This window comes from Chironomus tepperi, unplaced genomic scaffold, assembly GCF_022539635.2.
Source record: "Chironomus tepperi strain 1889 unplaced genomic scaffold, CSIRO-AGI_Ctep_v1 contig_89, whole genome shotgun sequence".
In the NCBI taxonomy this organism is placed as follows: Eukaryota; Metazoa; Arthropoda; class Insecta; order Diptera; family Chironomidae; genus Chironomus; species Chironomus tepperi.
This window is the reverse complement of record NW_027226211.1, coordinates 186,426-212,255: the sequence shown is the minus strand read 5'-3', so window position 1 is coordinate 212,255 and position 25,830 is coordinate 186,426. Positions and strand designations below refer to the sequence as shown.

The window sequence follows — 25,830 nt, the reverse complement described above, 5'->3', positions numbered from 1 at the left end:
CAAATCCCTTTAAAATTCAGCAACAACAAAAAGATTTTTCATCCAAAAAATAATGAGTAATCTCCTACCCATGATTAGACACATGCTGTGTAAAAGAAAAAAAAATTATTGAAATTTTCCTGTTGAATGGAAGGAAGGCAAGAAAATTTTATGCTTGGCAATAATTTCTGCCTTGCAGGCCTTTTTTTTGAGCATTAAACTTTCTTCTCATGCTTTTATAGACAACCACAACATAAATAAGCAATTTTTATGGCACAAAACAAAAAGAAGCTCAATATTTCATGTTTGTTTATGTTGAAAATTATATTATCATAAGACATAAATGTAAGAAATTGCTTTGAGATATTCATTCGTAAATATTTGTTACTTTTTCATGAGATTTTGTCAGAATTTTAAATCTTTTCAGAATTTTATCAAAATTTCCATTTTTTTTTGTTAGAAAATCTAAAATTTCCAAAAAAAATTCCCAAAAAATTCACTTTTTTAGTGCAAAAATACATATTTTATTGCAAAGCTTCATCCGTGTTCCACGCGGAAGTTCAAACAATTTTTAACACACATTTACAAAAATCTGATTAAATTATTACAAGGATCATATCCATTTTCATCGACAACAAAAAGTCTATAAAATGCTGTCATCATTAAATAAATCATCTTTAAATTCTAATTTCTATTCTTTCAGGTTTTGCTAGCTTGTTGCGAGGCTTATTTTACTCTCGGCACTTTCATCTCTTCATTATGAATCCCGAAATCCATTGTATGTGCAATATCGTCGTCATCAGATAAACATGATGGACACCATCTGAAATATTGGGTGGAAATTAGATTAAAATGTGGTATTTTGATGGGAAATTGTTCTGATTGGTTCATGTTGACGTGTTGTCTACACGGTGATCTATCAGACTGTACATTTAATCCATAAGTCATATTCCTGACAGTAACCTCCAAGCAACATCCAACCGAACATCATTCTAAAGCAGATGTCACTTAGTTCTCAATATATTATCTGCTTGACCGTCGTGTGGACAACGTGTTGCTCGGGATTGTCAATTAAATGACAGCAAAGTCACCAAATCCTCAAAATTTCCACATTACCAGCTTTACCTCACATACAACTCACCTCTTTATAATTAAATTCCTCGTTCTTTTCTCACATACGCAGACGATGAAGATCATGACACCTTGAAGGCAATTGAAAATGTCGGTAGCGTAAAATATCTCACTTGACCCCTCGTACATCCAACTTATTGACTCCATACACCACATTATACCCATCAAAATAAACAATCGAAGATAAATGTAGAATCTGCTTTTGGAATGGATATTAATTGATCAATTTATTTCAAGAAATCTAAGACGCAATACCTGTTCCTGAGAATTCCACGTCTCTGCTGGATGTTGTCATCATTTGACAAACTCTGTGCCTTCCAAATTCGTCTTGCTGTGTCGAAAAAGAAAATTATGTTGACAACAATGATGAGTGAAATGAGTAAGTAGACATAAATTGCTTCTGCTTTATTCAATGCTGTTATGTAGCATCTTTGAATTCCAAAATATGGCAAATAATCTGTTGTGAATATCTCAAGATGATCAATCATAAAGACTACAAATGTTATCAATACTGGTGTTAAAAATGCGTAGATACAGTAAAGGTAGAATGAGTTTTGTTCTTCTTTTCTGGATCGGCTGGAAATTCCGTGGCTGAAAGAAGAGATAGTTATGGATTAACAAAATGGTTTATGACTTAATCTTAAAAGCACACAGCGTAGAAATGTTCCAGGCCGACTTTACATTGGCTTTAGATCGAATTTCATCAAATCTGGCCTTTAGCTAAAGGAATTCCAATCTGGGACTAGATTTTTGGCCATTTTGATGCTGTGTGTCTTCCTTCTTTCTATTTAATTACTATATAAATTTCTAAGTAGTGAAAGTAAGCAATGCCTGTATATAATTGCCATTGACAAAAACCAAAACCCAAAGTCGACTCGGAATTTATATGGAAAAGTCGATCCAAGTCGAGTAAACTTCTAGTTTTTAAACAAAAATCTCCCTAATGACAATATACGTCATTATTTAACGTCATATAACCGTGTTTGATGGTGAAATTAAGTATTTTACAATTTTGATGGTGAAATACTTTGCTGAAGCTCACAGTTTTGATAAAACTGGTTAATATTTGAACTTTGAAATCATTGTTTTCGACATCAATGCTAATATAATTTGATTGAGAGATCAATTTCTAGTGAGAATTGAACCCCACAAAGAGAGTGTTACAGATATTAAACATGTTGCCTAATCACTTCGCCAATGATGCCTTACTCTTGGACTGTCAGAATTGCTTGTATTTGGTTATATTACCCCAAATTTTACTCTGCTCAGACAGCATAGCATTCCTGAAATTCACACGATGTGAAAAAGTCAGAAAATAGTGTATCTAAGCTGACGTCACTTTCCGTAGGCGCATTTAACAAAATCTAGCCTCATGCTGGCCTAGAGACACAATATTCCGGCATTTTCGTGTCATCTGCTTTTCTGGGCTATGTCTAGTTCAAAACTATGTATCTAACACTTTGCAAACACGCAGAAAACACTTAAATGATGCAAACTACTGAACTGACACAAAGTGAATCACCAACAAAGAATCTGATCAACGTACTATATATAAGACTACGTGCAATTTCCCCACAACACATGATAGTTAATTTATGATTTCAAAAAAAAAAATTTAAAAATACAATTTCTCATTATTGACTGCACTCCAAAATATAACAAAAAAAAATTAAAATAAATACCGCAAAAGAATCGAAGCACATTGTAGGATGAAGTTAATTCACTGTGAGTAATGTGAAATATTTTGTAAACATTCATACTGAAATCCTCATGGCAGCAATTCCATGAAATGTAAACAAAACTTGCTCAAAAAAATTCTTCTCAGAGAATTGAACAGCAATAAATTTTGCTCATTTCATCTTCTTTTTGTGCTGAGAAATTTCCTGTTATTGACTCACAATCGCGGTTCAGTTTAAGTTCAAAATGCTTTTTTTACCGTATGGCTATTATCATGAAATTCCTTTCGCATGTTTTGATTATTTTTAGACACAAATTATTACTCACCTTGATATTTTCCATATATCGTAGCACATCGCATTCATCCAGAAGAACGTTAACAGTACCGAGAAATATAGTAAATATCCACTGGCAATGCATGGAAATGTTTGTAATAATAAATGGGTTTTATCCATTTGAATTATTGATAAAATTGCATAAAGGACTGTCAATGACAATGTGTAGCACATCAAACACTTTCCATGAAGATTTCTGAGCTCCGGTATTAATGCATAAACCAGAAATGTGATGATCAAAAATGGAATTGAGATAAGCATGCCTTAAATTAAAATTAAATATTTGAAATTAAGTCATTATTATTGTTGTTGAGGATTTTTAAGGGTAGTTTAATCAATTTTAAGCCAAATTGAGTCTAGTCGAGTCGGATCGAGTCGAGTAGAGTCTGATCGAGTCGAGTAGAGTCGGATTGAGTCGAGAAGAGTCGGATCGAGTCAAGTAGAGCCGGATTGAGTCGAGTAGAGTCGGATTGAGTCTAGTAGAGTCTAGTCGAGTCAAGTAGAGCCGGATCGAGTCGAGTAGAGCCGGACTGAGTCGAGTAGAGTCGGATTGAGTCGAGTAGAGTCGGATTGAGTCGAGTAGAGTCGGATCGAGTCGAATAGAGTCGGATTGAGTCGATTAGAGTTGGATCGAGTCCAGTAGAGTCGTATCGAGTCGAGTAGAGTCGGATTGAGTCGAGTTGAGTCGGATCGAGTCGAGTAGAGTCGGATTGAGTCGAGTAGAGTCGTATCGAGTCGAGTAGAGTCGGATTGAGTCGAGTAGAGTCGGATCGAGTCGAGTAGAGTCGGATCGAGTCGAGTAGAGTCGGATTGAGTCGAGTAGAGTCGGATTGAGTCGAGTAGAGTCGAGTAGAGTCGGATTGAGTCGAGTAGAGTCGTATCGAGTCGAGTTGAGTCGGATCAAGTCGAGTAAAGTCGAGTAGAGTCGGATTGAGTCAAGTAGAGTCGAGCATAGTCGGGTCGAATCGAGTAGAAATTCATTATATTCATACCAATTGGATGGACTTGAAATTTCGTATCAGTGTCTTGATGAAAACATAATCTAGCATCAACTTTAGTTTTTGACTCTGCATTTTGACTAAGACAGTAATTATTGATGTCATGTGAACCATTGTTGGCATTAATTGATCCATTCTATTTAAAATTAGAGAATTAAAATTTGATTAATTTACTTAAATAGAGCAAGTCGATTAACTGATCCAAAATCTGGCACTAGGCAGGATTCAAACCTAATCCAGCACCAGACAGGGCTTAAACTGAATCCAGAACCAGACAGGATTCAAATCGAGTCCAGCACCAGGCTGGGATTAAACTAAATCAAGGACCAAGCATGTTCAAACCGAAGCCGGCACCAAGCAAGAGTCACGCTAACCCAGAGTCGGATTTTTGATCAATCAAGCAATTCAATTGATATCAAGTCATAACAAATTTTGGGGAAGTGAAGCATTTACCAGGATAGTATTAGAAAATACTTGTAGTAGGAGCAATTGCAACAGCAGTTTACAAATATTTCAAACTAAGAGTTCAGGGATGTATTTGAAAGCTGAAGGGTTTGAGGACATGGTTGCCAGTTTGAGAGTCAACATTCCTCCCTCCTCCCCCCTAATCAACAATCAATTTAATTAAAACTTACATTTTGAATACTCCAAAGGTCTTCCTGAAATTCTTCTGGTTCCAAAAAGTATAATTTCTCACATGGTCTACCGATCACAATACCAAACTTATTATCATTAACATTAATCTCAAAATCATCTCCATTATCATTTTTAACAGAAAATACATCAGGTATATTACATTTATTATCATGTATATGACAACAGAATCGAATGCATGGCTTAAGCTTACAAATACATCCACGAATATGTGGATCAACATTCACTTTAACTTGTTCTACTTCCTCTATGTAATCAAATTCTTGATATGTTCCAGGCGGATACACGTCACCTTTATAAACATAATTTTGATTTGAGTCTATATATCCACCGGTTATATTAACTGATTCAATAAATTTACACGACATAATCGCATCAACTGATCGGCTGATGAAAATAATTAAAATTGCGATAAGAAATGTCCATTCCATTTTAATAAAATTAATTAAGACTAATTTACACATGAATCTTTACTTATTGAATTCCGAAACACAACTGACTTAGCATACGAAAGAGAGATTTAAGACTTAATTTTTTTGCATTCATCGTACGAGAGAGTGTTCTTCTTACTTGACTGTAAATTCTCAGAAATTCGAAAAAAGAATCAAAACAAAGCCGATAACACAGAAAAATATTTACAATAAGCTCATTGAGAGATTATTATTGCTTATTTTTTCGGAGATCCTCTTCATTTGTAGCCAAATTTACTCTCAAAATGGGAAATGATGTGGATTTGAATCTCTCTTGATTTTTACTTAATGCTCAATCATCTGCTCACTAAGCTCAATGTTTATCTAACCTTGAAAGGAATTTATTTTAATTGGTAACTAAGTGATACATCTTTATTACTTTTTAGTTGGGGTATTTAAGAGTCGTTTGGTTATGATGTGGTTTACATACTTTATTTGATGGCCGGACGGATCAATTGAGATCAATTGTTATCCATGGTCTTCCTCAGATGACGCCTAAAGTTGGCTCTATGACTGGCTACCGTCAACCTTGTGTGATGCTGTCTCTATCGACAGTTTCCTTTCAAGAGTTCTTTTTTCGGGTAACTTAAAGTAGAGACAACAAGAGCATTTCTTGGGTGTTCTAGAAAAATGATCCAAATATTCTGGAAATGCTTCATGTAGTCAGAAACATTTTGAAGGTACAAAGCCCTAGTCAAAGCTTTAAAAACAGGTGACTGGGACAGGTGACTGGGACAGGTGACTGGAACAGGTGACTGGGACAGGCACAGACAACAGATCTGTCACAGTTTTTGCCCGTGGACAATCATTGTTTACAGGGAATGCCTTTTTACAGGTAACGCACAGAATGTAATTCTGAACCTAGCAAATTGAGTTTTCCAAAAATGAATCGCAAAAATTTAGGGGATTTTGGGATTTTTTTTCTCGATAAACCCTAAGACATTGAAGTATGCAAATAAGGGAAGGAAGGGACGTTGATCCTTAACCTTCTTTTCCCTTTAAATACATCCTCTCCAGGGCAGGAGAAATCTCTTAAAATGCAACATCGAGAATCCAAACCAATTCCCCCTTTACATCCATTCTACGTCATACTTAAATGACCTCCTTTTATTGTCCATTAATGATGACTTTTGGGAATTTTTTTATGGATTTTATATTACAACGAACTGATTTTTTTAAGTGTTAATTTGATTAATCTTCTAATTGGAGATTCCCAAAGAGGAAACATTTAGTCACATAATGACTCATCTGACCTTAAATAATATTGTACTTTCATAATAAACAAAAAACACACATGTTCATCAGAAGTCGGAGTTTTTTTGTCAACAAACTGGAGATAATATTTTGGAATTGCGACATATTTAAACTCATTTGGAAAAAGTGATACTTTTTAGAGATGATTAAATATTTAAATACTTAATAGATTGATTAATTTGAATTAAATAGATTCTTTACTGGAACCATGCTCTGACTTGCAGCCTACGTTATTATAAAAGGCCTTCCATCTAAATCTATTGCTAGACTGTATGGCATGTGCGATCGAGGCTTGTCTCCAAGGTGTGCCGCGAAAAATAAAAGGTTGTACAACACCGTTCATTGTAGTGACACTCTAACGATCCGGATTCGGAGTTCCCAGGGAAAGTTTAGTCGAATTCGGGTGTTTTTTGCTACTTATATTCACAAATATCTTATACGGACAGCTTGACATAATGTCTAGGTAACTAGACTAGACCTATAGTTGACGAATGACTTTTTCTTTGGAATGTTCCATAAAATATGTCAAAAGTCGACTGTTGGTTTTGTTTTTAGTTAGACATTATGTCAAGTTGTCAATTCAGAAAATTAAACTAGCTCTAGGGGAAATCTAGAAGTCCAAGCAACTTGATGTGTTCACCCTCAAAGTCCCCCTTCTTCCTCCCACCTTGAAGGAATGACATGTAAATACCCTGATGGGGGTAAGCAGTTTAAATTGATAACTAGAAAGTGATCCGAAGCTTCAATTTGAAATAAAAAATCATTACAAGGAACCAACTAAACAATCAACACTCGCATTACTCATCTTCATAACAATAATTCATTACTTTAAAAATAAATCTTTAAGAAGTACTGCAAAAAAAAATAAATTTCTAGTCAAACATGTTGGTTAACATTCTCATCATTGCTATTCAAAAATCTTTAGAATTCAACATCTATATTCACTCTTTTATTTTCAGTTTAAACATTCAAATGAAAACTATAATTATACACAAAAAACCAGAAATGATCATTGAAAGATTCATGATCCACATGCCGTTTTGCGTCTGGATTTTTTTTTCATGCATGACTCAAAAATTATTTATTTAAAATAATATTTACATTTAATGAATAAATATTCTATTCATATGAAGAGTATTAATGGATATCGGAAGATTGGCTTCTTAGTCTTCAGCCATTATATTAAGACTTTCATCGTTGATGTCAAAATCAGCTTCATGGGTGATGGCGTCATTAGTTGGAGATTTTGAAGAGCAACATCTGAAAGAAATGAATGATAAGGGGTCATTATTGGCAAGGGTTTGGTTCTTGGTTCTCGGTCTCGGAATCGAACTTGAAATCGGACACGAATTCGGACTTGGATTCGGACACGAACTCGGACTCGGACTCGGACACGAACTCGAACTCGGACTCGGACATGAACTCGGACTCGGACACGAATTCCGACTCGGACATGAACTCTAACTCGGACACGAAAATGGACTCGGACACGAGCTCGGACTCGGACACGAACTCGGACTCGGACACGAACTCGGACTCGGAATCGGACTCGAACATGAACTCGGAATCGGACACGAACTCGGAATCGGACATGAACTCGGACTCGGACTCGAACACAAACTCGGACTCAGACACGAACAAGGACTCGGACACGAACTCGCACTCGGACCCGAACTCGAACATGGACTCGGATTCGAACTCGAAATCGGACAAGAACTCGGACTCGGACTCGAACTCGAACTCGAACTCGGACTCGAACTCGAACTCGGACTCGAACTCGAACTCAGTAACATGCTATGAATATTCACCTTCTTGTTATCAACTTCCTCGTCCTTTCATCACTAATACATACTAAAAATATCAAAAGCCCTTGAATACAGTTGATAAAATCAGTTATTTGGAAAATTGTATGTTTGAAGGATGTCTCTTCGTATCGATCACTGCTGAAGAAGGCAATTGATTCCATAACCCATACCACACCCATAATAATGAACAAGCGCAGGCAGGTTGAGAATCTAAATTCATAAAAATAATTAAAAATTCATGAAATTCCAAAATATTCAAACCTTTTCTTAAACATTTCCTTCCGTTTCTCCGATTTCTTGTCATAAGCTTGATTCACAGCACTCCATATTCTACGTGATGTGTCCAGGAAGAAGGCTATATTGACTAATGTAATGATGAATATTGGAATATTGATATAAAATGCTTTAGTCTTCTTATCTGAAAACATTCGTCCAATATCCCCAAATAATGGATAATAATCACTATTAGATAATCTGTGATGGTCAATCAGAACTACAATAATTGTTATTAATAGTGGACATCCAAAGCCATATAAGCAATATTTCAAAAATGTTCTTTGTTCTCCTCTAAGTGATCGATTGCTGATCCTTGATCTATTTAGAAATTGAAAATAAAACGCATGCATGCGAATATAGTTGCATGCATGCGAATGATTCGCATGATATTTTAAGGATACAAACCTAAAATAAAGAATTATTTTCAGTCTCATACCTTGCAACACTCCAAATATCAAAGCACAACACATTCATCCAGAAGAAAGTAAGCAATATGCTGAAATAAAGTGCAATACCCTCGAATTTTTCGATGTAGCTATGCTTTGCATACAGCAATAAACTAGTGACGAGAACCAATGCTAAAATATAGCACATTAGTGACTTCCCATGAAGATTTCGTAGCTCAGGAATCGATGCATAGATGAGGAAGGTGATGATTAGGAATGGAATTGATATCAGCATGCCTTGAATAGAATATTGGATATAAATATTTATATTAGTGATAGGTAAGGCGGCCATCTACTGTATTTTTGCCGGAACGATGCTGCTGTGTCCCGACAAACCCCATGTCCCGATTTTTCCCAAAAGTGTCCCGATTTTTTGCTAAAATCGCCTGGCTACCCTAGTGATAAGCTGAACATTAGATTTGTCGCGGTACACATAGTGTGCATTTGTCTCGATAGAAACCGTACACGGCGTACGATTTATGGCATTTGTAAATATTTTTGACGGGACAATAGTGTGTGCTGACAAATTTGCATGCATATGGTTTAATGCCAACCAGGAGTGTAGCCAGAGGTGGGTTCATGGAGCTGAATTTTCATGTAGTTCCTGGATATATCTGACTCCTTGCTAGATCCAAAAGACTTCACCTGACTACGCCCTTAAACAACATCCACAAACAACATATAAACTTACCAATAGTATGAACTATCAATTCCGTTGTATGTCTTTGATGTGAAGTGTCATACTCATCATCAAAGCATGCATAAGGCACAGCCCTTGATTCATCCGAAATACCAAAACAAAATTTATTATAGTCAAAGTTTCCGTCAGCAGATTGCAGTGTTCCATTCTGAAATGGTTAATAATTGGTTTGAATCTTGAATTTTGCTAGAATTCTTGTCCAAATGGACAAGTTAGTGGTAGTATGGTACGGTACGATACATAGATACACCTGGTTTAACTAAGTGATGCAATGGTACAGATAGACACACCGGTGATACCGTGTCATACCATACCATACCACCATAGGAGAAATCGACACCAATTCTAGCTTTATTCACCTTTTGAAGCTTCCAAGGCTTGTCAATGTCCACATCAAATAAATCAACACATGGTCGACCAACTAACACTCCGTACTTATTATCATCTACATTGATCGTTTCCTCTTCTTCGTCATCATTTATGACTTTAAATACATTTGTTTCAAAACAATGCGGAAAATTGCCAACTTGACCTTGACAACACAGTCTGATGCATGGCTTGAGATCGCAAATGCATCCACGAATGTGTGGATCAACGCTGATGTTGATCTTTTCACTGTTTTCAATATAATCAAATTCTTGGTATGTCCCGACTGGATATACATCACTTTTATAGATGAAATTTTGGTCAGTGTCTTTATATCCACCGGTTATGTTGACTGTATCTATAAAATCACATGACAAACTAGACACAACTGATCGAGTAATTAAGAATAAAGTTAAAATTTTCAGCATTTTTATTTTCTAATTTTATGGCACATATGAATAAGTCTTATTGGTCTAAAGTTCTTAAAACAACTGCTTGATTAAAAATTCAAAACAATATTTTTTATTAATCAGAATATTTTAAAAACTCGAAAAATTTCAGGTGAGATTATGGTTTGATAACAGGTTTTAGGAAGCTGCGAGTTTGACGTCAAGATTCGGCAAAATAAAGTAATACTTTTGAATTTCTTCGTGCTTCTTTACTGCTGTTATGACTTAATTTCTGTCATTCTCAGTGTCTCATCATATGTGCCGATAGAGTGGGTCACAGATTCATCTTTTGTTGCTTGGGATGAACAAAATCTTAAGGAAGAATAATCAAGCAAATATTGATATTAATAATCATCAGAGGATTAAGCAGAAATCATGAGCTTTAAGGAATTGTAAGTAATGTCATCGTCTACTTATTTTACATAGAGTTTTGAGCACACAATAGAGTTCACACAATTCTGAGCAGCGCATATGTAATCTTCAGAGCATTTCTATATCAAAGCGTTAACGTGAGCGTGCCCTGACAGGTGAATTCATGGATTGGATGTAGGGCACTAGAATCCTTAATATCTCAAGCTGGCAGAAGGTTTCGAAGGATAGAGCTGTCTTTAGATGCAATGAGCCCTCGTTCGCCCCAGTCAAGGAAGTAAGTAGCAAGTTAGATTGAATCTGGTCGTGTTTGCACACATTGAGTATGTAGGATATGATTAAATATAAAATAGCTGTCTCGGTGCTGTCACCTCTCTTAGTATCCTACCGTCTATGTATCGACTTAGCGGTGCCCCAACAACTACACTTAGCTGCTCTTTATATGCTTTTACAAGCTTAAAAGGAGTAAAATTCACAGATTATCTTACCTTTTCTTAACCAACTTCCGAGTTCTCTTATCACAAACGCATGCAAGAAAAATGATTAATCCTTGACAGCAGTTGAAGAAGTCAGTTATGTAAAATAGAATGTGAACTTTCTGATACATAAAACTTATTAATTCCATGATCCACATTAATCCCATAACGATAAATAGACGAAGATAGACAGAGAATCTAGGATGGGCAATAAAAATGCATAAAGATTTAGGAGTGTCTAACAGATAAACAGAACACTTTTAGGCACCGTAATGGTCTTTCTGTAATATGACAGCATTCTGTTTGCCTGATAGAGCTTTCTTTGCTTGGCTATAATCTTGACCAGTGCTTCTCAAACTATGGTTTGGAGACCTGCCAACAATGTTAGCAACTCGACACATACCTTTTCCTCAAAATTCCATATCCTTTCCTTTGTCCATCACTCACTGAACTCTGAACTTGCCATATCTTTAGAGCTGTATCCAAAAATAGCACAATATTCATTGTAACGATAATTCCCATTGGAATGTAAAGATATATAGACTGTGCTTCCAGTTCATGACTCATCCAGCCATGGACACCAAACATGGGTAAATATTCGTCATCAAATATCTCATAATGATTGATTAAAACCGCAGTTATTGTCATCAGAAGTGGAATTCCAATCGCATAAATGCAGTAAATCGTAAACATTCTTTGACCTTCAATTTGTGATCGTTTGGCGATGCCACGTCTGGTGAGATAGAAAATGGTTAATGAGTATTGAGTGCAGGGGCTGATTTCTTGACTTATTTGGGATATTCTACCTTACCCCTCAAGCATAGACAGGGCCTGGTTATCCTATCCTGAATACCCATGGACTAAAAGAGGAGTCACGGTTAAAGGGTAATGTAAGATATCTCGAGTAAGGCAGGATATCCCGAGTACGGTAGGGAATGGGAGGATATCCTGAGGAGGGAAGGTAGGATAGGGTATCCCGGATAGGGTAAGGGAGTGTAGGATAACAAGGGTAAGGTAAGGTAGGATATCGTGAATATGGTAGGGTAGGGTAGGATATCTCGAGTAGGGTATGGTAGAATATCCAGAGTTGAGTAGGGTAGGGTAGAATATCTCGAGTAGATTAGGATATCAAGAGTAAGGTTGAGTAGGATATCCCGAGTACAGTATGGTAGAGTAGGGTAGAATATCCCAAGTACGGCAAGGTAGAGTTGGATATCCAGGGTAGGTTCGGATAGGATATCCCGAGTAGAGTAATGTAGCATATCCAGTATAGCTTAAGAAACCGACAAAAACATCCAAATCATACCTAGCAATCCTCCAAATATCATAACACATGATATTCATCCAGAAGAAGCTGAGAAAAACAGTAAAATAAATTAAAACAGCAGTAACAATTCCATTGCTCATATCCAGATAATTGTAAATATTCAGCTTTAACATCAAAGAGTAAAACACAGTCAGTGAAAATGTATAACACATCAAACATTTTCCATGGAGATTTCGTAGCTCTGGAATGCTCGCATAAACAAGGAATGTGATTATTAAAAATGGAATTGATATGAAGAAACCTTTAAAGGAATTGAAAATTTTTATATTTTATCAATAATATATCAACAGTATAAAGCATACCAATTGTATGGATTTTTATAATGTAATTCTCTGCTCTTTCTGGAAAGCATATGTATGCACTGGTATTGTATTCATCCGTGATATCTAAACAAAATTCATTGTGATCATAAGTCGCGTCGTCATGCAGCAACGATCCATTCTACAAAGAATATGACACTTTATTAATTTTAATCAAGTACAGCTGCAAAATTAAATTCATGGGAATTCCGGATTTTTAATTATTCTGAAATTTGACTATATTGTCAACAAATGTGATGAAATGAAATATGATACTTTTGGCTTAATTGATTATTATTCAGAGTTGTTAATATGAATGTCAACTCTCGAGCGTAAAACAAAGGAAGAAGACTTAGGCATCGAGTCACATGGGTTCCGTTTGATGGTAACTTGGGTTTTCAATCTTGGAATTGCATGTAAATCCTAATGGTAACAATATGAAGAGACTAAAGTACTCCGGGAAGGAAGCTGTCGATAGAGACAGTATTGCATTTGGTATTGGCAATTGACAGGCGGATACCGGTGGCTGAACCAGCTTCATGCGACATCTGAGGGAGGCCATGGATCACACAGCTGATCTTTACGGCCATCGCACACAACAAAGACAACTTTGCCGATAAAATAAGCAGCACAAACCCAAATAATTGAAAACCTTAATTACTTACTTACTTCGCTGGGCGTACAAATTAAGTATGATCCATGGTCTCCCTCATTCGGCTCCTGAAGCTGGCTCTATCACTGACTACCGCTTGCCAATTACCAATTCCAAGAGTGACACTATCTCTATCAACAGCTTCTTTCGATGAGAATTGACAACCTTAGCTTGATTTAATCCGATGAGCAGGGCAAATTGTTAGGACACCTAGTGAAGCTCATATTGATAAAGGCTTTAAATCTAATTTTGGAGATGAAAAAAGAGTTCGATTTTCGTCAGAATCTCTCTGGATTTTTATAGTGACAATTAAGAATTTGGCATTGGACACCCAGTGATAGAGCCAATTTCAGATGCCAACTGATAGAGGGCATGGATCACAGATAATCTGTGTGGTCAGCGAGGTAGAGTAACCAACAAACAGAGCCTTATCAGCTCCATGACTCCAACTCACATTAAGCAACGTCCAGTATTCACCATCATCTTCATCAATCTTATACATATGTTCACACACTCGACCAACTAAGATGTCATACTTATTGTCACTTATTTTAATTATTTCTTTCTCATTATTTTCATTATGGACACTAAACTCATTTGATTGATAGCAATTAACATCTTCTTCTAAACAGCATAATCGCACGCACGGTTTACGCTGACAAACACATCCACGTATATGTGACTTAACACTAACTTTCACGTGCTCGTAATCTTCAATATAATCAAACGATTCATAAGTTCCATTTGGGAATGTTTTATTTTTGTAAATAAAATTGTGATTACTGTCTTTATATCCACCAGTTATGTTAACAGTTTCTAAAAATTTACATGGTAGACTTGAATCAGCTGTTTGAATAACAACAACAATAATAATAAATATGATCAGCATTATTACAATCGAATTCTTTATTAAAAATTATAAGACTTAAATTCAGACAAGACTCGTTTTGTCAAAATTCGCAACACAACTAACTGCATGAGTGTGAAGCAATTAAATATTTTATTTTCATATTTGTTTGTTTTGGGTAATTTGATAACACCTCTGATAAGACTTACAGGGGCTTGGCCAAAATAAATTTAATGAGACCGGTGGGGGAGATTGAATGTTTTTTTGCATGGAATGGCAATAGAAAGGGGAAAGGGGGCTGAAGGTTGGTGGGGTTGAATGTTTATTTTAGCAAATTAAATTCAATACATTCGCACGTGACAACGGCAAGTATACAAAAAAACATTTTGTCCAAAAAAATAGTTCGATAACTCGAAATTCGTTCCTTTATATGCTTCTGGGACCGAAAAGTTCCTGGATTGGATGTGATGTGTTAATAAGGACGCTAGAGTTCTCAATATCCCAAACTGGCAGAAGTTGTTGAAAGATAGAGCTGTCTATTGACGTTCTCTAAACGTGGCAATGGGCACTCGTGCGTCCCAGTCAAGGAAGTAAGTAAGAATACGTCTCTGGATTTAGGGACCGTTCACTTATTTCAAACGGCGTTAAAATGAACAAAAATCCGACCTCAAGCTATCGTGACTGGGACCAGATTCAATGAAATCCGGGTCTAGGCCAGATGTAAAGCAGTCTCAGGCCAGAGTCAAAGCAGAATAAAGTCAGAACCAAGACAGCTTCAGGCCAGAATCAAAGCAGGATCGGATCAGAGTCAACCCGGCTTTTGTCCAGATTTTTGGTAATTTTTGCGCCTTCCGAATTGGTGTCTAAGATAGACAATGATTGATAATTCTTCAATACTCAACTAAACTTATTCGTACAAATGAGTACGAATAGTCAATTATTCTGAAAAGAAAATCATCAAATCTTTATATTGCATGTAAAAGCCAAATCCACAATTAAAACAAAAGTAGTAAAATATAGCATAAAATTCAAGCACTTTTATTCATCAATTTCTAATGTACATAATAAGCAGCTGTTTTATGTTAGTAAAATTAATAAAAATTCGTATACAATTTGCCAACAAAAATATAATTTTTTTTCAATATTAATAACAGACCCATATTAACACTCTTAGTAGCTTCATTAGACTAATTATTGCACTGTTTTCTTTGGTTTTATTATTGGATTCAATTTTGTTTATATTCATCAGTTTGAATTCTTGCATTTTGACTCCGAAATTGTAAATCTATCACTGGGAGTTTGTTCAATTTCTTCAATGGCAGTCACGCTTTCTTTGCTGGTGAATCTTGTTGGACAGAATCTGAAATTAAAAGGGAAAGATTAAGTTTGTCTTTAAAGGAATTTTTCAGAATTAGAGCTCAAAGTCGACTTAAGTCTTGGATTTAGGGGTTAGACACCGACTGCATATTGTCGGTTAGGGTATATGGATATATATGAGCCTTATAGACCATATGGACGCCAACTTAAGGCGGTTTCCATTTTATGTTAATAAAGGAGATTTAGAGGAGCCTTTAAAGATTCGTGACTGAGTCTTCGTCATTTATGTCACGTGGAATCGAATATACAACAATTTTACAAAACAAGTCATTCCAAAAAAGTCTAAACTTTTGGATGAAAAAATTAAATTAAAGCTGATATTTTACCTTTCCGAAAAAATTATCTCTTCTGTAATTTCGTTAGTCTCGGCTGGAACCCGGGACACCCCAAGGTTCCCGGTCACCCTAAGTCTATTGGTCCGTTTTAACAGATGTCATTAGTGAACTACCCCTTTTGGTAAAATATCAACATAGTAAGTTCATCTTTTTATTAAGTATAAATCTAGTTGCTCACCTTTTAACTAATAACTGTCTAGTTCTGACATCACACACGCAAATTAGGAATATCAATAGTCCTTGAATGCAGTTGAAGAAGTCCATGATGTAGAAGAATATTGATTTACTTCCTACCAGCCAGCTAATTGACTCCATACTCCACATAAAGCCCATTAAGATGAAGAGACGGAGGTATATGAAGAACCTGGTGGATATAAGTGGGATTAGTGATTTAGAGGAGGTAAATTGTGCTGTGATCTATCATGAGGGACATAAGATTGACGTCAAGGCACCGTCGTTGATGATTAAATGTCGAAATGACGACGGGGTGTCCTGTTGGTGCCGTAATGTTGTGTATACCTTACAGACAATGAGCATTTTGCCGCGTTTAAAGAATGTCTGTTGACAGCTTCTGCCAATTAGGGATATTGAGAACTCTAGCGTCCTTATCCACACAACCAATCCAGGACATTTTCCTTACTTAGTTAGGACCGTTAGGACGATTCTTTGTCATTTTTACATTCGATTATCAACGACGATGCCTTGACGTCGATGTTGGGCCACTCATGATAGATCAATATAACTGATTCTGACTCATAAGCTTGCTGATTCATGGACATGCCCATTGTCTGTTGAAGTATAGCTTCAAAACCTCACAATCCCTTCCCAATTCTCACCTTCTTCTCAATATCCTATTCCTCATCTGCCCCTTTCCACCTTTAACTGATGAATTTTGAAAATTCCATATATTTCTAGCTGTATCACCAAACAAAGCCACATTCAGCAGTATGATGATGGATATCGGTGTGTACATATAAATTGCCTCAGCTTTAAACTGTGATTGAATCCAGCATCTAATTAATCCAACCATCGGCAAATAATGTTGATCAAACGGTTTGAAATGATCAAGTAGTATGACAGTTCCAGTCATTAACAGCGGGCATGTGATGGAGTAAATGCTGTAGATTATAAATGTTTTGCATTCTTCTTGTTGTGATCGTCTGACGGCTTTTCTAAAGAGAAAAAGTAAGCATTTTTTGTGAGATTAATTAAGGCAAGAGAATAAAGAGAAATTGAGAGCTGTTGGATTTAAAATATTAATCCACAGATTAGGCATTTTAACGTCTGTTTAAATTATAAATTGATTATTTTGACTCATCACATCATATTAATTAATGACGACTCTAATTGAGGAACTACTCACCTTGCTATTTTCCAAATATCATAGCACATAACATTCATCCAAAAGAAGCTCAAAAATGCGGCTAAATATATCAAATATCCAACAGATTTGCAAATTGTTTGATGTGAATAAAGATCAATTATATCCATTTGTGCTGATATAAGTGCAGCATAAAGTACGGTTAGTGAAAATGTGTAGCACATCAAACTACGTCCGTGAATATTTTGGAGCTCCGGTACGCATGCATAAATTAAGAATGTGATGATTAAAAATGGAATTGAAATTAACATTCCTAAAAAAAGAAGATGATGAGTTCATTATCAGGCTATAAATTAACTAATTTGAATGATTTATGGATTTAATCTCAAAAATTTTTGTTTTTGGTCAATTACCGATAGGATAGACAAAGAAACGATTATCTGCAGTATTTTCGCTGTCTTCAAAACATACGTAAGCATTTGCTACAGATTTGTTTGTTATTCGAAAGCAATATTCATCAACATTGTGAACTTGTTTGTTTTCTGGCTTGTAAATTGATCCATTCTGGAATGTTGAATATAATAAAAAATTAAAAATAAATCATAATAATAAACAAAAAGGCACTTGATGGAGGAAAATATATAGAATGTATCGATAACGGCCTTATGACTAGTTAGACTTGTTATGGGTAACATGGTGGTGAGATCATAATGCATGATTTCATGATACCGGCTATATTAAAGACCTTTAGAGGACCTTCAGAAATCAAGTAAGGCTAAATATAGGATTATAAGCTCTCCATCGTAACGCTAAGATTCCCTTAGGTGCCATTCACTAATAACGTTACAGCAAATGCATCAGTTGGTCTGTTACCGTGAAATGCACCGATGACATCCGAGGTACATATGTGCCGAGATAAGAACATCAAAGGATAGAGGAAATGTCTTAAAGTTTAAGAAAGTTATAAACTTGACATACTCATTCATATATCGTAACTTGCCATAAAATGTCAGCTTTATACTACTAGACATACGGCCGACTAATTGCAGCTTGTTCCACTTTAGAATATTTTACTTAAAAATGATTAAGTATTATTGAAGAAATCATAATTCTTTCCAAGCTTATTAATTGTTTTGCTGTAAATATCGTTCAAAATTGGCTAAGGCAATAAATTTTTCAATTAACGTTGAGTTCTTGAAATGTCAGATAGGGACATTTAAATAGATGTCTAGTAGTAATAGACGATTCAAGGACAAAGGCATTCTCATTGGAGACTTTGGGATGATACAACAGATCATCGATCGTAGTGCCGATTTTGTTATAAGCAAACCCTACATTATATTCTATTCTATTCTAAAAGATGAATGACCTCTAAGTAGATTTTTCCTCCAAGGTCAAAATAAGCATCACTTAAGATGTATTGATTCAAAAAGAAATTCACAAATGTTTTTATCAGAGGCTTATTCAGTGAACGAGAGGGGACTAGCGAATTTGAAAGTTAGGAGAGATCGTTCAGTAATTACGGTTGAGGGGGAAGGAGACCGAGATTTTGTTAGCTTCAAACAATCACATTACGTAATAAGCGAACTACCCCTAGGGTCAAACAATCTCAACACAATTCTCAAAATTTCCACAATTCTCAAATTTCCCCTAATCTACGCACCACATCACAAAGTTTATATAGCACTGACCTAGCTTAATAGCTCAATAAATTCGCTATTAAATTACAAAGAAGGAATGTTTATACACTCTAAATAGTGTTTAAAATATCGGATAGAGATGAAAATTAAGAAAAAATCTTCCCACATAACATAAACAAAACTCACTTTCAAAAAGTTCCAGCGATCATCATCGTAGTCTGTTACATCTAACTCATATAGCACTTTACATGGACGTCCGACAAGTATTCCATAATAATTGTCATTTAAATCTATTGTTTCATCCTCATTATTATCATTTATGACACTAAAGCTATCAGGCTGGACAAAATCGTCGGGATTTTTCTCAAAACTTGGTCCGCACAGTCGAATGCATGGCTTAAGCTTGCATACACATCCACGAATGTGTGGATCGACACTGACTCGTTTCTTAGCTATATCCTCAATATAGTCAAACTCTTGATATGATCCAAGTGGATATACATCACTTTTATCAATAAAATTTTGATTTATATCCACATATCCACCAGTTATATTAACCGTCTCAATAAACGAACACGGCAGACTCGATTCAACTGATCGGCTGATGAAAATAAAAACAGCGATGAGCAATTTCCATTCCATTTCTATTTTTTATATTATTTAATGACTAATCACAAATTAAAAGGAAAAGGAAAGTATCATTTGAGTCCGATTTTGCCAAAATTCACAGCGCAACTGACTGAATCACGAAGAGATCAACTTGCCCGCTCTATATTTTTTTGTGTGACTTATCGGCAGGTAAGTGATTTTTTGGAGTGGCTTATCGAAGAGTTAGTCTCACTTTCTCATAATTTTTTTTTGCAGTTCTCTTCTCCTCTCAATTTACTTTAAGTCTCTAAATCCAGAAAATGAAAACTCTCAGTCAAGGACAGTCCAGCAATTCCCATATGTAAATCTCATTTCTCAGCACAAATTGCTCATTTGTTAAATTTGAGAATATTCACTCATTAAATGTGAACGTAAAAACGTTACAAGCTGTTAAAAGATGCGTAGTCTGTTCAATTCATCATCATTCGGACCTGAAACATTTTTTTTTTTCTGGTTGGCGTTTGTTGAACGAAATTTTTATTTGTTATTATGAGAAATGAAAAGTAATTGTGAGAGAAGATGGAGTCAAGAGTCTGGATTAAATGGAAGTAGTTTGTCGATGAGTTCATTCCTACGAAATTTCTTATTTTTAAAATATCATGTCATACACAGTCTTTTAGTCTTATTAACCTCTTGTGATATTGTTTGTATGGTTTAGCTTCGAATATATCTAGCAGATTGTAAGTCTAATATAGCAGGCATAGTGAATATAGCAGGTTGTAAGACTAGACATGGTATTTACAGCCTGTTTCTGGGGCTGTCACCCAACAGGCGAGGAAATTGAAGAGGGTTCTAATCAAATCTTCAAAGTATTTTTTCCGCCACAACTCAGGTCGTTGATGTATTTAGTGAAAACACGGGAATGTGAAACTCTTGACGTTTGGTCAGCTAACCTAGTCAGATCGACAGCTTTCCATCATACAGTATTCTAGAAATACAATCCCGAAGGGCAAACGGAGTAGAAGTGGCAAAAGATGTAGCCAAGATGTAGCTTCTGATGAGCGTGGGTTCAATGGGAAAGCGGAATTCATCGAACCCTAGTCCAGAAAGGTACATGGTGTTTAAATGTCTAATAATGTTGACCCTGACTAGTGTGTGTTTGGCGTTGGTCACGATTATCGAATCTATCCCACTAGTCACATAGGTGGCTAAGTTTTTCTACCTTTCTAAACGTGAGTTTTATGCTGGGCTAGATTGCATCGAAAAGGGCCATACGCTTGAGTCACGCCAGCCTTGAATCAGTTTTATTTTACCTTTTCCAAGCTTCAGTTTGGCGTGAGGCAAGATTTAACCATGTTAGAGTCACGGATGGCCTGAAGTTACATTATTTGTCATTTCTAAGTGTGATCTTTGCGTGGGGTCGTTTTTTTTAAAGAACTGCCGTGACATTTATGGGTTTCTTACTTGATATCGGTGAATCCCAGGATCAGAATCATAATTAGATTAGGAGAGAGGCTGTGTGAAGTACCTATCTAGTTAAAACTCAATTTTGACATTCTTTATTGATGTTAAACTCAATTGACACAGAAACACTGTTTATTTTCCCTAAAATTGTCACATTTGTTGAACCTAAATCCCAAAAATATTTCATCAATAACTTCCAATTAGCACCAAAAAATTCCCAGAATTTAAATTTCCTTAGTTTGACATTTTTGCGAGCCAAATTTTTAATTGGCACCACTTCCTATTCATTAAATGCTGTATATTCACACAAATAAGCCCCAAAGCGTAATTGGCCGAATTCAATTTGAACTCAACTTGATCCTTAAAAATAATGCACTAGCTTCGTTACAGTCGAGTGCAATTTGTCTTTATTTATAGCACTTGTTTATATATATTTTTTCATTATTATTATATTTTTTTTATAGCACAAATATGAAAAATGATTCCTAGTATGTATTAAAAAAAATCAGCACCAACAACAGCACGCTGTGAATGTATATGTAATTGAAAAAAATATGTTGGGTGAGTCCATGTGTTGGAAACAATATCATAAATCATCGTAATTGCTTTAATGATTTTAATTTGTTTTATCGAAGCTGTTTAATGGTTGATTTTCATTCGATTTTGAGATGATAAATTCATTTTCATTTACGTTGCTAGACAGCTGTGCTGTTACGATTAAATATTTTCATTTATTTTTTTCCCCCTTCTTTTTGTGCGTTGTTTTTGAGACTTGATTGAGACTTTGTTGTCAAAGTATTTTGTAAGCTTTCAAATGATGTTATTTGGTAATAGTTTGTGGGCTGATTGAAAGCTTTCTTCTGCTCCATAGCAACTTTTGTGTTAGAAAGTTTAGTTGACTGGATATTGTATTAGAAACTATAGCGAGTAAATGTTTTTGGGGACCCACAAATGTACCCGAAAATTGGATTGACCTGAAATGGATTTCGTTTATAATTTGGCATTAAACATCATTCTTAACCTACCTGGAAAGGTTGGGCTATTCCAGAGTAATCCTCTTACTCCAGCCCTAGGATATCTGAGGTAGGATTGGGTAAGGAAGACCTTTACAGCTAGGATAAGGCGTGGTAGGGTAACCTCGGGTAGATAGAATAAAGTAGGTGGGATACTCTAGGATACCAAAGGTAGTATATAAGATATGAGATACATTTGGATATCCTTACTTACCCGGGTATGATAAGGCATCCAGGTTAGATGTTAAGAAACCGGTCCCATACAAATATTCTAAACCAAAGGGCATTGCCAGTGAAAAGAGATGACATTGGTTGAATTTAGGTGGGTATTTTTGAATTTTTCCACCAAAAACTCCAAAAAATTAAAGATTTTATTCCAAAAAACAGTAATTTGACCCCTAACATTCCCCTGCCAACACTCATTCATTTCACCACGTAATTAACCAACGATTCCTTATCCAGGTAACCAAAATAAAAATATAAAAATATATTAAAAATATGATAGATTACTTTTGATATCAATTGATTCACCATAACAACCTTCAGAAGCTCTGCTCATTAATAAATTATCGTATATACAATTTTTCCAGGAGATAATTAAACATTTCCATGACTTCATTTGTATTACAAGGCAATCAATGAATTTTTATCGTTATTAAAAATTGTGCCTTCGTGTGTAATTCACTTTTATCATTTAATTGACGAATTTATCATGAAGCAGGTACTTGAAAGGGATATGGAGAACTTACTGAGAAACAGATATGGTAATGAGCTGTTTTGGGTAAATTTTGGCTTTCACAAGCGGCAGTCAACGGCGATCGTTGACACCTGCTATTGGCGGTTGACACTTGTCATTGGCGGGGGTCAGTTAACACCGTCGAGGGTCGGTCGTTGTTGACACTTGCCATTGCCGGCACTTTGCACCGGTAGGGGTTTATTAACACTTGCCACTAATGCATGTTGTTTGACACTTTCACCGTCGGAGGTTGGTCGCCGCTGTTTCTTGCCACCGACGGAAGCCGGTCGCCGTTGGCTGCCGTTGGGCGCCGATAAAAGATGATATTTTCCAATCTTTCGCTGGTTACCGTCGCCCAATTGCCAACTCTGCTGAGAATTTGAATTTATCACAAAATTAATATATCTGATAATAATACACAGTAATAACAATCAGGGATTGATACTGTACTCATACTCAAAAATAAAAAATCTATCGAGTATCCACTGCCGAAACCAATGAATTAATTTTTAAAAATAGAAGTAAATAATGCTTATGGATTTACTGAAGTTTATGATGAGTTAACTGCCATAAAAATTTCATTTTTTATTACTCAACATTCATCTCAGCCACAAAATAATAATTTTCATCTGCAAATATTTGCTGATTTATTTTTGTCAATTTTAAGACACAACCAGCAAGATTGCGTCATATAAATCCACATCTCGATAGAAAGTGAATGTCAGATTCCCAATAAATTGATCTTCCCAAACATCTTTAACATTCTATCAACTGATGGTGAAATTAATTTACAAAAAAGAATCCCCTTGAGGATGTACTCAACATTCGATGCTTTTATCTTCACATCAAAAAATAAGAGATATACAAGTTGTTTCTTTGCGATGTTACGAAAAGCGAAAGCTGATTCTTCTTATTTCGTATCAACAAACTAATTTGCTGTAAATTGAATGTGGGGAAAAAAAATTGGGTTTGGGGATGGAGTTGAGAAGATTGTAGATGAATTGGGAAGGTTTTTCGGAGAATTTATGGTTAATTGAATGTTTAATGTCGAAAGGTAGGCATAGTTTTTGGAAGAAAATTGCGTCTTGGATGTGCTTATGGAAAGTCATGGCAATAGAGGTTGTATGGTTTACTTTATTGATGATTTTTAGATGGAAATTGAAATTTTCCATATAGATTTTCGATAAAATACATGCAAAATTTGGTAAAAAGCTTTAAAGTCACACTAAATTCAAATTATTAAGCAGAGCATGGAGACGACTAGAGTTTAAAAAATTGGTGCCTGTGACAGACACAGACAACAGATCTGTCATAGTCAAGTAACACTCGATCGGCACTCATTGAAATGTTGCCATCACGGCGACGGAAACAACCGGATTTGCCAAGAGGCTGCTTCTTGGTTCTTAGTATACTACTACTTCGTTGCCGTGGTGGCTATATTCCAATATGTGTCGATCGGGACAGTTTTTGTCTGTTTAAAGGCAAAAATCACAAATTGCAACTCTGAAGTCGACTTGGGACGACTTTTCAATACAAACTCCGATCCCTGATTAAACGTACACCAAGTTAATGTTCACATAAATCACATTAACCGACTTGACCATCTTGACGTTCCATAAAGCCAAATCCGAATCTTTAGGATCGTTTGATTGACACTCCAACCTTCCTCAAACTCTACCTACTACCTCATCGCTGCTATGACCCTTTAATACCCCTCTGAATCCTATTTAAACCCCTCTTGTTCCTCTTATTGTAATATTTGATACTTTATAGTTCATAGTAAGCATAAGTGACTTCAGAATAATTTTAAATTACGTCCTGCCTTGACAATGCTTACATATGCTTATAATGCTTCAAGGACATAGGCATTTTGTAGAGAATTTGGGATGGTACAACAGATCGCAGTGCCGTTGCTATAAGCGAACCCAACATTATATTCTATGGTATTCTATGACAATGCTTCAATTCAGTGGTGGGTAACCTTTAATTTTTGGCAGCACACCTTAGTGGCTAGCCTTGACCAAAACACAAACGACATACGGTCCATGACATTTTCAAACATTTTTGGCGACACACAGGTTACCCACCATTGCTTTAATTCCTCAAATAACATTAAAATGCTGTTTTATACACAGCCTGACAAAGCATGAACCCAAAAACCTTGATAATTCGAGAAATTAAGCTATTCCTATCTCACAATACGTGTTTTGTATTACAACAAATGTTACACCTAATTAGAAATGAATTTTGTGCTCACGTGTCCACCCATTCAGCATCAAAAAATACTTGTACTTAATAATGAAAAAAAAAGCAGCAATCAGCTTCTAGCTCATTAGCCATAGTGACGATCGTACTCGACAAAGCATCGCAAATTAATTTCGATTTATTTTCTAATTTATATCAATTAATTTTGCGGTATTAGTAAACTAAATATACCAAAAAATGGTCGATGACGGCTTGTTTGTTGTGTCTTAATATTTTTTTGTGTTCCATGAAAATGAATGTGCGGTGCCTAGCCTCAACTAATTGCTCATCTACTCTCCTCTTTCACAATTTTGTTCCACTTCATCAGATTACATTTCGTAAACAAAAATTTTATTTCTATTGTTGCTGTTTGTGCTACTGCCATGCTATTATGATGAAGATGATTATTATTGTACTTTTTTTTTGGCCTTTTCATTCTTTTTTTATTGTTGCCATGAGCGGTAATTTTAGATGAAAAAAAGTCGGTCTCTTTTTTTTTCGGGGCCAGGACTAAAGAATGAAAAATACATTTGAAAAATTAATTTTATTAGAAAAGCCATTTTTCATAAATAACAGTCAATCAACCGTTGAATTTGCCTTCC

The 25,830-nt window shown here is 35.6% G+C and overlaps 3 protein-coding genes across 5 annotated transcripts; all 3 read right to left on the bottom strand.

The window, feature by feature from the left end:
- Positions 1-479: 479 nt before the first annotated feature.
- Positions 480-10,524, bottom strand: LOC139086786 (uncharacterized). Its single transcript, XM_070635382.1, has 11 exons — positions 10,085-10,524; positions 9,717-9,873; positions 9,016-9,262; positions 8,565-8,897; positions 8,307-8,513; positions 4,756-5,242; positions 4,115-4,256; positions 3,115-3,385; positions 1,366-1,701; positions 1,121-1,306; positions 480-802 (listed from the first exon to the last, which is right to left on the bottom strand). The coding sequence occupies exons 1-11, from the start codon at positions 10,517-10,519 to the stop codon at positions 706-708; spliced, it is 2,898 nt and encodes a 965-aa protein (XP_070491483.1). The 5' UTR covers positions 10,520-10,524; the 3' UTR covers positions 480-705.
- LOC139086785 (G-protein coupled receptor Mth2-like) lies at positions 10,504-14,617 on the bottom strand. Its single transcript, XM_070635381.1, has 5 exons — positions 14,118-14,617; positions 13,015-13,153; positions 12,692-12,953; positions 11,789-12,118; positions 10,504-11,583 (listed from the first exon to the last, which is right to left on the bottom strand). Exons 1-5 carry the CDS (start codon positions 14,550-14,552, stop codon positions 11,394-11,396), a joined length of 1,356 nt encoding a protein of 451 aa, XP_070491482.1. The 5' UTR covers positions 14,553-14,617; the 3' UTR covers positions 10,504-11,393.
- Positions 14,618-15,520: 903 nt separating this feature from the next.
- LOC139086870 (G-protein coupled receptor Mth2-like) lies at positions 15,521-19,928 on the bottom strand. Of its 3 annotated transcripts, none has more exons than XR_011544075.1 (7): positions 19,370-19,928; positions 17,957-18,107; positions 17,586-17,856; positions 17,059-17,394; positions 16,401-16,586; positions 16,214-16,337; positions 15,521-15,870 (listed from the first exon to the last, which is right to left on the bottom strand). XR_011544075.1 is itself a non-coding variant. In XM_070635487.1 (6 exons), exons 1-6 carry the CDS (start codon positions 19,823-19,825, stop codon positions 15,756-15,758), a joined length of 1,515 nt encoding a protein of 504 aa, XP_070491588.1. In that variant the 5' UTR covers positions 19,826-19,927; the 3' UTR covers positions 15,521-15,755. The 3 variants fall into 3 exon arrangements, 1 of the variants encoding a protein (XP_070491588.1); XR_011544076.1 differs by having other exon boundaries at positions 16,214-16,331; XM_070635487.1 differs by lacking the exon at positions 16,214-16,337 and having other exon boundaries at positions 19,370-19,927.
- Positions 19,929-25,830: the final 5,902 nt, after the last annotated feature.